This window comes from Canis lupus, chromosome X (assembly GCF_048164855.1).
Source record: "Canis lupus baileyi chromosome X, mCanLup2.hap1, whole genome shotgun sequence".
NCBI lineage: Eukaryota > Metazoa > Chordata > Mammalia > Carnivora > Canidae > Canis > Canis lupus.
Genome location: NC_132876.1, coordinates 63969421 through 63984003, shown reverse-complemented (window position 1 = coordinate 63984003; position 14583 = coordinate 63969421). Strand labels below are relative to the sequence as shown.

The 14583-nt window shown below is 37.9% G+C and overlaps 1 protein-coding gene across 1 annotated transcript; it reads right to left on the bottom strand.

Annotated features, from left to right (window-relative positions):
* Nucleotides 1-2614: 2614 nt before the first annotated feature.
* Nucleotides 2615-12981, bottom strand: TAF9B (TATA-box binding protein associated factor 9b). The gene is made up of 8 exons (XM_072815879.1): nt 12964-12981; nt 11572-11688; nt 10861-10942; nt 10411-10547; nt 10013-10147; nt 8627-8702; nt 5480-5590; nt 2615-4591 (listed from the first exon to the last, which is right to left on the bottom strand). Exons 2-8 carry the CDS (start codon nt 11620-11622, stop codon nt 4422-4424), a joined length of 762 nt encoding a protein of 253 aa, XP_072671980.1. The 5' UTR covers nt 11623-11688; nt 12964-12981; the 3' UTR covers nt 2615-4421.
* Nucleotides 12982-14583: the final 1602 nt, after the last annotated feature.

The following is a 14583-nucleotide window of genomic DNA, read 5'->3' as shown; positions in this document are numbered from 1 at the left end:
CACTTTGGGGTAACCCTGTTGGGGATTCCTTTTACCTCCTGTGTTGGATCTCCCCTTTCCTGGATCCCTCCCCTACCCTCTTGGTTTATTTTCCTTTTTGTGACACACAAGACTACTAGCTTCCTGAGAAAGAATACCTGGGAGGCAAGATTTTTGAGACCTTCTATGTCTGAACATATCTTTATTCAACCCCCTAATACTTGCTTGTTTGGCTATATGTAGAATGTCCACCTACATATCAGTTTCTCAGACTTGAAGGCTTTGCTTTATTGTCATTGCTTAAAATCTAATGACATTTTGCACTTGATCTTAGCTAAAAGGCTGAGAAGTGATTTCTTTTTTATTTTATTTTTTAAATATAATCATCTCTTTTTATTTTAAATTCAGTTTGTCAACATATAGTATAACACCCAGTGCTCATCTCATCATGCACCCTCCTTAATGCCCGTCACCCAGTTACCCCAACCCCTCACCCACCTCCCCTCTGCAACCCTTTGTTTCCCAGAGTTAGGAGTCTTCCTCTCTATATTATTCCCTACTCAGTTTCCCTCCTTTCCCTTTTGGTCCCTTTCACTATTATTTATATTCCACATATGAGTGACACCATATGATAATTGTCTTTGAGAAGTGATTCTAATGTCATTCTGATTCGTTTGTCCTTGTAACTTTCCCTTCCTTTCTCTTTCTGCTATTTTAATAGAGGTTTGGGAGTGAGCAAAGGTAAACATGGGATTTCAAAAGGCCATGTTTAATCAGAATTCCTCTGCTGAGTATTTTACATAGTAGATGTGTATTTCACCTTTATGAAGAGAAATAAACTCTTGGGAGGATCACAGAGATGGTAGGCAACAGCAGGGATTCAGATCCAGGTTTGTCTGATTCTGAAGGCTGCTTTTTCATGGTGTCCCACTCCTTGAAATGATACTTCTAGCCTAGGATTATTTGTTTAACTCTGGAAAGAATAGCAGAAGAAAATTTTGGTGGTTGCTTTACACAAAACCATTTTGAAGACTTGAAATTTTTAAAACTTCATTTGCATCTTAATATTGTCCCCACAGTTGTAGTTAATTTTAAAATGTACCATGTTTCTGCATACAGGGTACAGTATACCCTAGTATGAGAAGCAGGAATTCGATCTATTTTTGTAGAGGAGGCCCAGAAGTGCTACCCATAGATCCAGCAAATTAATGTCACAGCCTGGCTAGAACTCTAGCATACTGATGACTTTTCTCCCCTACTGATCACCTTTCCCTCAGTATTTTATTATTTCATATGTACAGAGGGATTAAAAGAATTTTATACCAATAAACTTAGCACTTAGATTCCACAACTGCCAATTCATCCATCCATCCATCAATCCCTGATTGTACCTTTTAAGTGCTTTCTACTAGACCCTGCTTTCAGGATTATTCCCCATTTATTTGGGTCATTAATCCAGAGAATGGATGGAGAAACATAAATAGCCAAATATTTGAGTACCTGCAATATGCTTAGGACATAATGGAGGAAATCTAAGATAGCATTTATGTCCTGAAGGAATTTACAACCTCGTTGAGGAAGATTAACTTATGAGCACATAAACTAGAATAGTATAAGGATATGCTTCCTGATTTGATAAAGAATTAGGAATTTTTGATAAAATATTGTGAGGATTTAGGCATAAGTGTAGCATAGATGTGTATGCCTGTACAGAGAAATGACAATCTTTGTGTCAGAAACTAATTCAAGCTCTTAAGCTCACTGTTTCCTGCTTCCCTTGTTTTCCTTTTTATGTCCCAAACCCCCCTCTAGCACATGATACAAAAGTCAAAAAGGGGTATAAAATGAAAAGATACCTTCTTACCTTAGTCCCTTAGCTACCAGTTTTCCTCTTTAGAAATAGCCACTGTTCAGAATGGTTTCCTTTGGTCTAGAGCTGCTTAATGCATATAAAAGCATATTTCCATGTATATGTATACATATGAATTAAAACATGGTAGTTAATATATTACACACTGCTTTGTACCTGCTGTTCTGATTAGTGTTGTCTTTCCTAACTCTCGAGTACTTCCTTTCACTCAGGACTCCTTAGGACCAGTGTGCATTATGTTTTCTATTTTACCCACTACTGGCTGTATTCCTATATTCATACTCAGATCAAAAACACTTGTTTCCTATTTTTAAAAGGAAGAACTTGTAAAAGGACAACAATGTCCTCACCACATTTATCATCAGTATGTCTTTTAAAAAAAATCTACCTGGAAGCTGGAGGACAAGAACTGCCTTAAGTCCTTCTAGAAGCTATATTAGGTAGACCTAATGAGGGAGTTATGCAAGATAAAGCTGTCTTCATTTGAAGACTGGCTGACCTAGCAAATGGATGAACATTCAGACTATAGCTTCAATTATATGTACAAATTCCTACCAATGACAGCATGTTATGTTTTTAACAGACTTAAGCCTCATCATTTTTATTTTGCTTCACTATGAGTTACATGCTGATTACAAATAAAAGCAAGCAATTCCCTGATTTAAGATTAAGTCACCCATTAAATCTTAATTGCCTGTTGGACCTCAGAATTACTGGATCTTGTTCATCTTTGAATCCCTTAAATCAGAAATAAAAGATAAATGGTAAGTTCAATTTTTTATTAATAATCTTAGAACAAATACATTAACACTTTCTTGGTGTTATAAACCATTTTACAATTTTGAAAGAATTTTCTCATATACCAATTAAACCCTCACAACATCCCTGTGAGGTAGGCAGGGTTGGTATTATTTTTCTATTACTGAGAACTAGGTTCAGAGGTGAAGTAAGGTCACATAGTTGGTAAATGATGGAGCCAGGACTAGAACCTAGGCTTTTTGACATGCTGCTTCCCTGAGAACATTCAAGTAATGATAATCCTATGCTATATAATGAACATCTTTCTCCTATCATGATTGGACCTGTTTTTATAAGTTTGATACCACCTTTTTCCTAGTATCTAAAAACACTCAAACTGTGATAAGACAGGTCTTCTCTGTCACTGGACTATTTCTCTTCAATGTATCAAGCACCATCCTAACATGAAACTTTGTGCTTTAAGTTTGAGGATCCTTGGCTGTAAGTTCTAAATTATGATATATGAAAATTTATTTTAGAAAACTCTGCAAAAGTATTCCTATATTGAATATGTCAAACTTACTTAAAAACAACAAGCCTATTTATATTTTTGAAAGCTTTGCAATGTTTTCCCCTAAGATGTTTACATGTGTATAAGTGGAAAATAATGAAAGGTGTTTAGCAACATTACCAGGAAACCTATGCATAGTACACCTAAATGCAGGTCACATTACACTGATTTGATTTTGTTGTTGGCCTTCTAGAGGATTTTCAGGTCTGATGCCATCTCATGTATGATATCCTCAGCAACAAGCTAGAAAAATGAATTATACCAATAGAAGGGTTCAAGCAGTAGTGAACATAGCATATATATGTATGGTAGGAAAAAAACACTTGCTCTTTAGTGGTTTCTGCCTAGGTCCAGTGTAAATATACTTTTCAAGGCAGATTTTAAGCTATGGCATCTCTGTTAACATTAGAAATATGAAATATGTGGTGTTATCCACTTGCAATATAAGACAAACTAACTGACCCAAAACTACCTGTTAAAAGCAGAGGAAAGCTCAAGCAGCGTAAAAGGCAATGGATAAAACTCAACTGCTCTAATATGGAGAGAAAAACAGCAAAGCAAACCTTTAGGCATGTAAAGCAGGTTTTAAAAATAGGAAAATGACACTGAACTGTACTATTAGGAATTAGACTTTTTCAGTTCAAGTTCTGGCCTTCTAAGAGTATTGGTAGAAACTTAGGCCTATGGGGAAGAGGTGATACAGAAATGAATGGGATCTAGAAACTGGGTTGAGGAGGTGGGAAGTTAGGGAATACCAAGAAACAAATACACTCAAAATGAATTTAGAATCCCTTTAAATCTATCCTTTCCAAAAAATATTTCCTAAATTTAGAGGTTTGGTCAAAAAAGTTGGTGAAAACAAAAATTGTGACTATTTTACCTTACAAAAGTATTTAAATGTAAATTAGAAATTATGCTGTACTAATGTCCACTGATAAGGCTGTAGAAGCTGACACTTGAGTGCTACTGTCCATGATAATACATGGCAGAAAACTTCCAAATATAAAATTGTTATAGAATTCAACATTAATCAAAATATTAAGAAACAAATACTTCTTTACTTGAAGCCTAATGAAAAAGCATTGGTATGCTTACTTATGATATCTAACAGTTTAAAAAAGAGAAATCTAACAGTTTAAGCTAATATGAAAAATACTGCAGCTACTTTTAAGTTTTCTAAGATAAAACTTGAGAAGATAGAATATTCTAGTTTAGTATAATGGGCTCCAAACCAACATTTGAAATGCATCTTGATTGTATTCTTTACATAGTGTCATTATCATCATCATCATCATCTTCGTGTTTTCTCTTCAATGGGTTTGATTCATTGGCCATGTTCTGTGATGAAACCATGTTGGTGGTAATGAGAATATTTTTGGGCCCAATTATTGAAGGATTAATCAGAACATTTTGAACTGCAGTTGTTGCAGGAACTGTAAACAGGAGAAAACACCCTCAAACTGAATTACCCCAAATCAGAAACATGGTAAATAGTATTCAACAAGGCAAAATATAATTCTAATTAGAACTTTAATAACATGAATTGCAATTACATCATAGAAGAAATGGGTATTTATGTTGCATTAAGAGTTGGATATAATTTTTTAATACTTTAAAGTACTTAAACTAGTATCTAGGACAACATTAAAGTTCTTTTTTTTTTAAAACTTAACTACCTAAAATTTTAGTTAGTACTTAGCCATGGGAAGCAGTGCACTGGACTCCTCATGGAACATACTAAAGGCCCATGTTCAAGATTAGGAATCACATTTCCCTTATATGCCAATATTTTATATAAGTAGTTTACTATGTACAGCTAGGTTTCAGAAGATGTAAAATTTAAATATATGCAGTAATAAATCATGCTATAGCAGAATTTTACTTATATATTATTCCAACTTTATATGTATCCTTCCGTGAAGTAAAGGTATAATTTTTGATATACACTAAGTTATATTATTTTCTTGAGCTTTGACCCTAGTGCTTTTCCCTGAAAATGCCTTAGATTTGTGGACCCTAGCTTATTTTAATTCATTGTTCTTTGAGAATCTGATGATTGCTCTGAATACTCTCTCCTATCAAAACATTACATATATGTAAAATTTCATACAATTTTAGTAGGCTCATATAGGCCCTTCTGAAGAACCCTGATTTGTAGCATTACTGCCACCTTCCTGGTATGATATTAAAACAACTCTTGCTATAGGAATATAAACTGTTCTATAATCAAAAATTATTCACAAATTTTAAAATTCAGAAAAACTTTAAAAAAGAAAAACACTATCAACACCCCTACCCCCACCTGCCGCCCATCATGTTACCTGATTTGACAGGTGTAGACTGAGAAGGCGGAATCTGCACCGTAAATCTTTGGCTTGTCACTGACACTGGAGGTGCAACTTTGTTTGGGACAGATGCTGTTTGTGGGGTTGCTGTAGTTGTAATTAACATACCATGTTAGTTACATAACTTCATTATTCTGTACTCTTTGGCATATCAGAAACTACCTTCAAAGCACAGGGAACTAATAAAGGTGAGAAAATTCATCAAAATAAGCAAAGTACAAGCTCAATAGTTTATAGATGCTAAAAATTCAGAGGATAGTATAGTGGTAAAGAATGTAGGCTTTGGAGCCTACCTACTTGAGTTTGAATCCGGGTTTTATCATCTACTAGCTGAATGTCTTTGGGCAAGTTATTTAATCTTAGTACTTAAGTTTTCTCATCTGTTAAATGGGATAACAGTACCTATTACATAAAATTCTTGTGAAAATTAAAATAATCTACCTAAAGCTCTTCAAACAGCATCTGACACTGAATTGTAGCTACATGAAGTTGTGAAATTGGATGTCTAAAACTAGCAGAATAAAGACCCAACTTTGCTATTCATTACCTTAGGTGGCATTTTTAATTTGTTACTTACTGAGAATTAGAAGATGTCTACTAGGCTTGTGAAGCTAAATCAACATGCAAGTAACAAAAAGCCCATCAAATATACCTCTTAGGGTCCCCAGGTGAGCACGAAAGTCATTCCTTTTTTTTTTTTATGAAGATTTTATTTATTTGCGAGAGACACAGAGAAAGACAGAGACATAGGCAGAGGGAGGGAGAAGCAGGCTCCTTGCGGGGAGCCTGATGTGGGACTCCATCCTGGGACCCCACAATCACACCCTGAGCCAAAGGAAGACCTTCAACTGCTGAGCCACCAGGGCATCCCAGTCCTATTCCTTTTCTACATCCAGGTACTTTTTTAAGCAGAAAGGGATGTTGGAGATAATTTAGTCCAAACTCCCCTCATCTTAATTCTACCCATTATTCCAGGTACAACTCAAATACCACCCTATTTTATAAGATTTCCTTGATTTGCTCAGAAGTCATTGCCTGCTTCTGAAATTCCTTTGTTATAGGAGCCTTTATTAGTATCTTATCTTGTTCTCAAGATTATAAGCCTTGGCTGACACTTTTTTATCCTTATGAGCATATGGTTTTTGTGCCTTACTCCTTACAGGCACTCAACAAATTTTTTCTTAATGAATGAATTTTGCAAGACTCAAAGACAATATAGCTCTCTAAAAAATATATTTATAGAAACATGTCTGTTCCTAGTTTTTCCTTTGGGAATTCAGGCTTTCCATACATCATCCTTTCCCCTGGAACCAGCAGTCGGCCCAGGGAAGAGTTGCTGAAGAAACTACAACTATCCTCCCCAGGGACAAAGAGGAAGAAAGTTTAAATGGGGAAATGGGGGAAGAAAGCTCAAAGGTACCCAGGAATCTGGTTCTAGTGCTTTCTCTCCCCAACTCAGAATGTGAGGCCTTACTCTGACATATCTTCATTCCTAGTCAAGTTTTCTGATGAAGGATTGGTTCAAAGAATTTGGTGAAGCTTTAATGAAACAGTGTTATGTATTTATTTTGTCAAGGAAATTCACAATAGGTAGAGGTTTTCTTGGCCATTACCATAAGGATTTGTTAACATTTAAGTATGGAATTTGGGCTTTAAAATTGAACACAGTAGATGCTTAAATCTTGAATGCTTTATAAAATTAATTTTTTTAAAGTTTAAAACTTACATCTAGGTTTTAGTGGCTCCCTCATTCTAGATTTAAAAATCTCTAAAACATGTATAATGTCTAAGTGGGATAAAAATCACAACAGATAACTAACATTGGTTAACTTGGATAGCCTGGGTGGCTCAGCAGTTTAGCGCCGCCTTCGGCTCAGATTGTGATCCTGGAGTCCCAGGATCAAATCCTGCATTGGGCTCCCTGCATGGAGCCTGCTTCTCCCTCAGCCTGTGTCTCTGCCTCTCTCTCTGTGTCTCTCATGAATAAATAAATAAAATCTTAAAAAAAATAAAATTGGTTAACTTGCCAACATGTGTAACGGATTACCACAGCTTAGAGTTTTGTTTTTAAACCTGGTATTCAATGAAGTAGTATGAATCCACAAATAATATATGACCAAAAAGTTGCACAAATTATATATGTAAATTTCTGTCCACAAAGTTCACATGAAGGTAAATTAGAAGTGTATAATATACCAGATTGGTTTTAAAATGTTAAAATGAGAATATGAAGAGATTGTCTACACATTGCAAAAATCAAATGCTACCTATGTTAGAGCTATATTACATCTGTAGGATTCAAATTTATAAACTATAAGAGCATTCCAAGAAATCAATACTGGTCAAAGAGAAGGATAATTTCTGAAAATACTTCAATTTTGAAAGAAATCCAGCAGGAATGTAGGACAAAGAAATCAGGAAATCCAAATCCATTTGTGTTTTATTACCTAAACAATGACATTAAAAGGAAGCAATGGTTTCTAAGTACCATTCTCTACTAAAAGAAACCAGGGCTCTTTGGAGAAAGTGGCTGGTTGCAGGACTGGGGTAAAGAAGCTTAGAACATGTGCCAGAAAGCAAGAAATGCTCTAAGAATGATGGGAGACCTGTCACAAGGAACACAGGAGACAGCTTGAAGGAGCAATATAGGATGGTCAATACTACTTTAGAAAAGATTAGTATTAAAAATACTGATTTTAAAATTTGATATACTTAAGCTTTTTGCACATTTTAAAGTTCTTTCTTTTGGTTGCATTCTCTTGCCAGTTTACTCAAATTTCTTCAATTTCTGACAAGTAGGCTACTGCACTGAGTGTCTGGCAGCCTGATTTGTACAGAGGCAGAACACAGCTTAAACTGTTTTTGGTACTCAGTCTATACCAATGACAACGTTGGGTAATGTCTAATTTTATACTCATTTGGGCAAGATATTCCTTGTGGCTTTCTCATTTTGAAATCTGATCAAATATATGTTTATAGTTTTATTAGAAGATGAGTAAATGTATCAATGACAACACATATTTGGGAATTTCTGACTCAGGTTTTGACTTGGATTATTGTTCAAAATCAAGTGCCGAGGCACTTCTTTACCAGATAGAAAAGTCATTTCATTCTCTCACTCACCTACAGTAGGAGTGGAAGGTCTACTACTAATAGCACCAACACTTAACCGTGGAACTAGTCTTCCTTGGTTAGGTCCCTAAGGGATTAAAAAAATGAGTTTTTTTTATTAAAGATTTTATTTATTTATTCATGAGAGACACAGAGAAAGAGAGGCAGAGACACAGGCAGAGGGAGAAGCAGGCCCCATGCAGGGAGCCCGACGTGGGACTCGATCCCAGGTCCCCAGGATCACGCCCTGGGCCGAAGGCGGCGCTAAACTGCTGAGCTACCCGGGCTGCCCAACCCATCAGTGTTTTATTTTTTTTATTTTTATTTTTTAAAGGTTTATTTATTTATTATTTATTATAGACAGAGAGAGAGAGAGGCAGAGACACAGGAGGAGGGAGAAGCAGCCTCCATGCTGGCAGCCCGACGTGGGACTCGATCCCGGGACTCCAGGATTGCGCCCTGGGCCAAAGGCAGGCGCTAAACCGCTGAGCCACCCAGGGATCCCTCCCATCAGTGTTTTAAATTCAACTTTTAAACTAGGGTCTTCACAAACATATATAAACATAATACATATCTATATGAACATGGATATGAACACACACATATAAAATTCTATGTAGTTTGTTTAGGGTAGAGTCTTATTTGGGGATAACAGTTAACATCCTTACAACAACTTTTAATCTTAACTAGTCAATATCTTAACCTAAAAAGAAAGATACTCTTTTGTAGGAGAATTTCAGACAACAAAGGCAGCTAGCTGAATATATGGGGAGAACTTTTTCAATGGTGGGAGAACCTTAGGTTGTATTTCAGAAAGCAAGTCCAATTCCTGATGGTACATAATTTACTCTGTTACCAGGTGCCACAAAGAACTGATATAGTGGAAATACTGGCAGTTATGAGACCTGGGAATCAGTCTGAGCTTTGCTACTAACTCCATAGATGAATTGAGGATCAAGTCCTTGATATGAACACTAATTGCTGAATTAGATGAACACTAAAGTTCCTTTTAGCTCTAAAAATCTTGGATCTTATATTTTAACATAGTAGCTAATTGCAGACATGGTATTTTCAAGGCTATAAATTTAAAAAATCTTAGCAAATTATTTTAGTTTTTTTTTAAAATTTTTTTATTTATTTATGATAGTCACAGAGAGAGAGAGAGAGGCAGAGACACAGGTAGAGGGAGAAGCAGGCTCCATGCTCCAGGAGCCCGACATGGGATTCGATCCCGGGTCTCCAGGATCGCGCCCTGGGCCAAAGGCAGGCGCCAAACCGCTGCGCCACCCAGGGATCCCTAGTCTTTAATCTATAATCTATCTACAGGACTCTGCTTTTTTACAAATTCCCCTAACACATCTCACCTTAAAAAAAAAACTGTTGACTAAAAATTCTTACCTTTTTAATTAAGGACTTCAGTCTATAGTTTGGAGCTGTTAAGCAGTATCTGTCAGGTGGCAGTCTGGGTCCTGCATATGGCTTAATCAGTGGTAAAGGGGTTTGATTTTTCTGCCTTGCAATATCTAGTAAAAACTAAAAAAAAGGAAATATCAGAAAGGGAGACAGAACATAAAGACTCCTAACTCTGGGAAATGAACTAGGGGTGGTGGAAGGGGAGGAGGGCGGGGGGTGGGGGTGAATGGGTGATGGGCACTGAGGGGGGCACTTGACGGGATAAGCACTGGGTGTTATTCTGTATGTTGGCAAATTGAACACCAATAAAAAATTTACTATTAAAAAAAGAACTACAATTTAGGAAATTTTAAGTAAAATGAACTTCAAATAAATTTGCTCACATCTCTTGGGGGAGGAGAAGTAAAAGATTGATCAGCACGACACTGGATTGCCAGCCTTACATCATCTGCATCAACATTAGGTTTCTTAGCATGACTTGAATAAATTTTTGCATCATCCAGAATTGTAGTCACATATCCTTTAAGAACAAAACATTATTAAACATGAAAACAGCTTAATATTTATGGTCACTTTTCTTAATGTAAGGTTCTTCTAACTTCTAGAACATTTATTAATTTTGGTTCTAGTATCTAATTGTCCTAGCAATATGACTAATTTTAAACGATATCACAGTACAAATACTACTGTTTCCATAGGTTGAGCTCCTTTTTACTGCTTTAGGCTGAATTCTGTGATATTGATTGTTAAAACGATTTAGTTGAAAATATTCTTACGATAAAAGAATGTTTTCAAATTCACAAGTTAGGCAAATTTTTGGTGTTTTAACTTACGGAAAGCAAATTCCAACATTTGATTTATAACCCTTGGTTCATACTCCGTAATTCCCATATCCTTCAGGATTTGTGCCATCACCTGTGGATTCAAATAAAAACGCCAGATGCATAATCTAGGTACTAGAAATTAAGACTAGACCGAAGGTAGTATTTATGTTTAAGATAAAAGGTCCCCGTTCTCTGGGCTCCAGACTTGTACTCATATACTTTTCCTCTCAAGTGAGTGTCAGGATCACACCAAACCCCGTCCTAATCTCTGCTGAAAACTTTTTTTTAGCGGGGGTGGGGGCGGGGGCAAGGAGAAGAAAAAGGCCTGGGTTGGCTTTCCCACCGGAAAAGGTAGGGGAGGCTACAGCTGGTTGTCATTTTCGGATGTGGCGATGGGGGAAGCTAGCATCAGAATACTGGACGTGAGAGTCAGGGCTCACAGACCTGGTGAGACGACAAAGCGTCTGGAGCCCAAGGCCCAGGAGACAAAGCCGGGTGGCTGGACTGCGCGCACTCTGGCGGGCCGCAAGCCTCCCCCTAGCGGGGCTACTGGAGAAGCGCCCCGGGGTCCACGGCACCCCGGAATCCCACTCCTTCCGGCCGCCCCGACTGGGTTGAAGCGGGCACACGCGTCCACCCTGAGGCCCTCCGCCAGGGCCTGCCTCCCAAGATGTTAGCAGCGCGGAGCTTCATGCCCCGCCTCTCATCCTTCGCACTTACCAAGGCATCTCTCGGAGCGTTCTTGGGAGGCGCCATCTTGCCCGACTCCATGTTATCCTGCCACCCGTCATCCGGGGAGAGAGGGCAGCTCGCAGGCTCCTCGCTCACGCTCCACCCCTGCGGGGTGCGGAAGGCGGGGTTACAGCGCCCGCCCCGAGGCCTGCTGCTTTTCAGCTGCTACTCAACTGTGTGGAGGCTGAGGGGAGCCGGGCTAGCTGTAGCTGTGAAGCCGCGGTCTCAGGAGGTTTGGAAGAGACAGTTAAGCCTTCCCTGGGGAGCCCTTGGCCAACACTTGGAAGGGCCAAGAAGCTTGTCTTCCTAGAGTTGTTCTCCGGTAAAATGTACCAAATGGGTCACCTTTGTCTTTTCTGTGGCCCCTCCTCACATCCTCCCTGCTGCTACTCTGCCCCCTTTCATTTCCCTGTAATGCCTGCAGAGGCTCCCTCCACCTGCCCCTGTGATAGGGTTCCTTGAGTAAAATAACACCTAGTTAAATTTCTCAGATCAACAACGAATACATTTTTAGCTAAAGTATATCCCAAATACTACATGGGCTATACTTATCTGGAAAATTATTTGTGGTTGATCTCACATTTAAATTTAACTTGGCATTCTGTATTTTTATTTGCTAAATCTGGCAACTCTATCCTATAGTCTGCCCTCTACACAGCAGGCCTTTGGTCAACTCTCATCAAGCTCAAAGCCCTGTCATTCTCACCCATTTCACACTGATGAAAAGCTAAAGACTTTGCAGGCCTGCAAGAATCCCTGCCAGAGCCCCTCTAGCCTTGTCCCTTGGCCCCAAGTAGTTTTCTTTCTGTCCCCGCTGAGGCCCACTCAGGGCTGTCACTTTGCCTCACAGATGCCCTCCCTTCCCCAGTCTCCACACAATAACCTGAGTGACTTCCAAAAAAACCATGCATTAGTTAACCATCTTTGGCTTAAAGTGCCCCAAAGAGAACTCTTCCTTATTCTTCTACAATCCACCAATGCCTTAGTGTTCTCCATCCCAAAAAGACACACTGTGCTACCCGAGTCAGAAACAGCAGCTAGCCATCTTATGCATCCCTCTCTCCACAATCCACACTCAATCTATATAGAAAGTCTTACCAGGGCTAACTCCCAAGGTCACACCATGTCTGTGTCTCCACATCCTCATTCAGTGCTACCATGCTAACAGTCCAAACCAACAGCGGTACTCACCAAGAATACAGAAATAGGCCCTCAAGATTGAGCTACCCCACGTTCTTCTCACAACCAAAGTGATCTCTGAGTCATAAATCACGTAATTATATTCCTTTCTTTAAAACCCTCTAATGGCTTCCTTCACAAAACAAATTCATACTGATTTTGGGGGGTTAGAAGACCCTTCAGTTTTGAGCACCAGTTTACCTCATCAGGCTCATCTGAATCAGTCATCCACCAGGCAGCCATCTTGAATTTGGGGCTGGTCCCCCAAGAGCCACGTGTTCTTAACACATTGTTTCCAGCGGGAACCCTGATCCCTCTGCTTCCACCGGCACCTTTCCCAGTTCACTGTGTGCAATTACTGTTTAAGGCTAATAATGATTTTCTCCCTTTGGACTAGGTAGTACAGGCACAAGGTTGCACAGTTCTAAAAATACATTTAAAAATAAAAAAAAGAAACTCTCTCTGGCATGTTCCATACACTAATTTATCTTTCACAGAAGGCACCACAGTTTACCAGTTTCTTATCTATGTAATTTACAAATATTTTATTATTTATTATTTTATTCCCTGTCCAAATGGTACTATACTGTTGGGGTGACCAACCTCTAGAGTGCCAACACAGGACACAGCTAGATTAGATGAAAAGACCTATGATATATAATAAATAATTGCACAAAGTGTTCTTACTTTAATATAAAAATATGAAAATAGATATTCAAAATAATGTTTTTCCATATTATTTACTTTTCTGTACTTACACGCTATTATTTAAACAAAACAATAGGACTAGTTAACAGTGGCAATTAGCATTAATAGTAGGACTAAGTAAATACTTTGTGTGAGAAAATATGACAGTATTTTTCATATTTCTGTCCCTGTTACAGCAATTTATCTTAATTCTTAAATATTTAAATTTTATAGGCTGTAGTATATATTCTTAACATACATAAATATAAGACTTTTTAAAAGGAGAATATAGGGATCCCTGGGTGGCGCAGCAGTTTAGCGCCTGCCTTTGGCCCAGGGCGCGATCCTGGAGACCCGGGATCGAATCCCATGTCGGGCTCCCGGAGCATGGAGCCTGCTTCTCCCTCTACCTGTGTCTCTGCCTCTCTCTCTCTCTCTCTCTGTGACTATCATAAATAAAAAATAATAATAATAAAAGGAGAATATAAATACAATATGACAAATTAGACATATCATTTATCACCTATATTTAGTAAAAAATAACAATCAAATGTTTCTTTTGGCCCTGTGGTACAGTAGGATACTTTTACTCGTCTTTTTTTTCCAGTAATGTTTTTCTGAACTGCCTGCAGCCATTAGGACATCCTTCTTTTCTTTTATGTAGTGGTAAAACTGAATGTAGTTTAACATAACATTCACTTGATATGCATCTCTGGTCTTATCAAGCCCACATTAGACTGATTCTTGGTGTCAGTCCAGTATGGTTTCATCAACATAAGTGTCCTTTCAAAAAAAAGGTGTTTGAATAATATTCCTAAGTATTACTTATTAGGAATTGCAGGTTTTTAGATGTTTAGGAGTTAGTTTTCAGTTCTCTAGAAATGTCTATTCACTTAGTACTAGAGGCTTGTCTTGGTAGACCAGCCAGTTAGGTCCTTTGCAGCTATACATTCATTCACTAAACTGTCCATGACTAAAACATTCATAATTTTTTAACATTCCAAAGCATTTAGATGTCAACATAAATTAATTTTTTTTCCTTCAGGGAAAAAGATTTTAAAGTGCAGAGGGAATTTCAACTTGTGAAATTGAAGTTAAATTCCAAATAAGTTTAAATTTTGGCAAAGAAATTAG

What these genes read in the sequence shown, in the direction of transcription:
- TAF9B (XM_072815879.1), bottom strand. Translation starts at nt 11,622, where the DNA reads ATGGAGTCGGGCAAGATGGCGCCTCCCAAGAACGCTCCGAGAGATGCC. An exon ending in CTTCTCCTCCCCCAAGAGAT is followed by an intron (nt 10,148 to 10,410) that starts GTGAGCAAATTT and finishes CCTTTTTTTTAG; the next exon opens with TTTTTACTAGATATTGCAAG. An exon ending in GTCTACACCTGTCAAATCAG is followed by an intron (nt 4,592 to 5,479) that starts GTAACATGATGG and finishes TCCTGTTTACAG; the next exon opens with TTCCTGCAACAACTGCAGTT.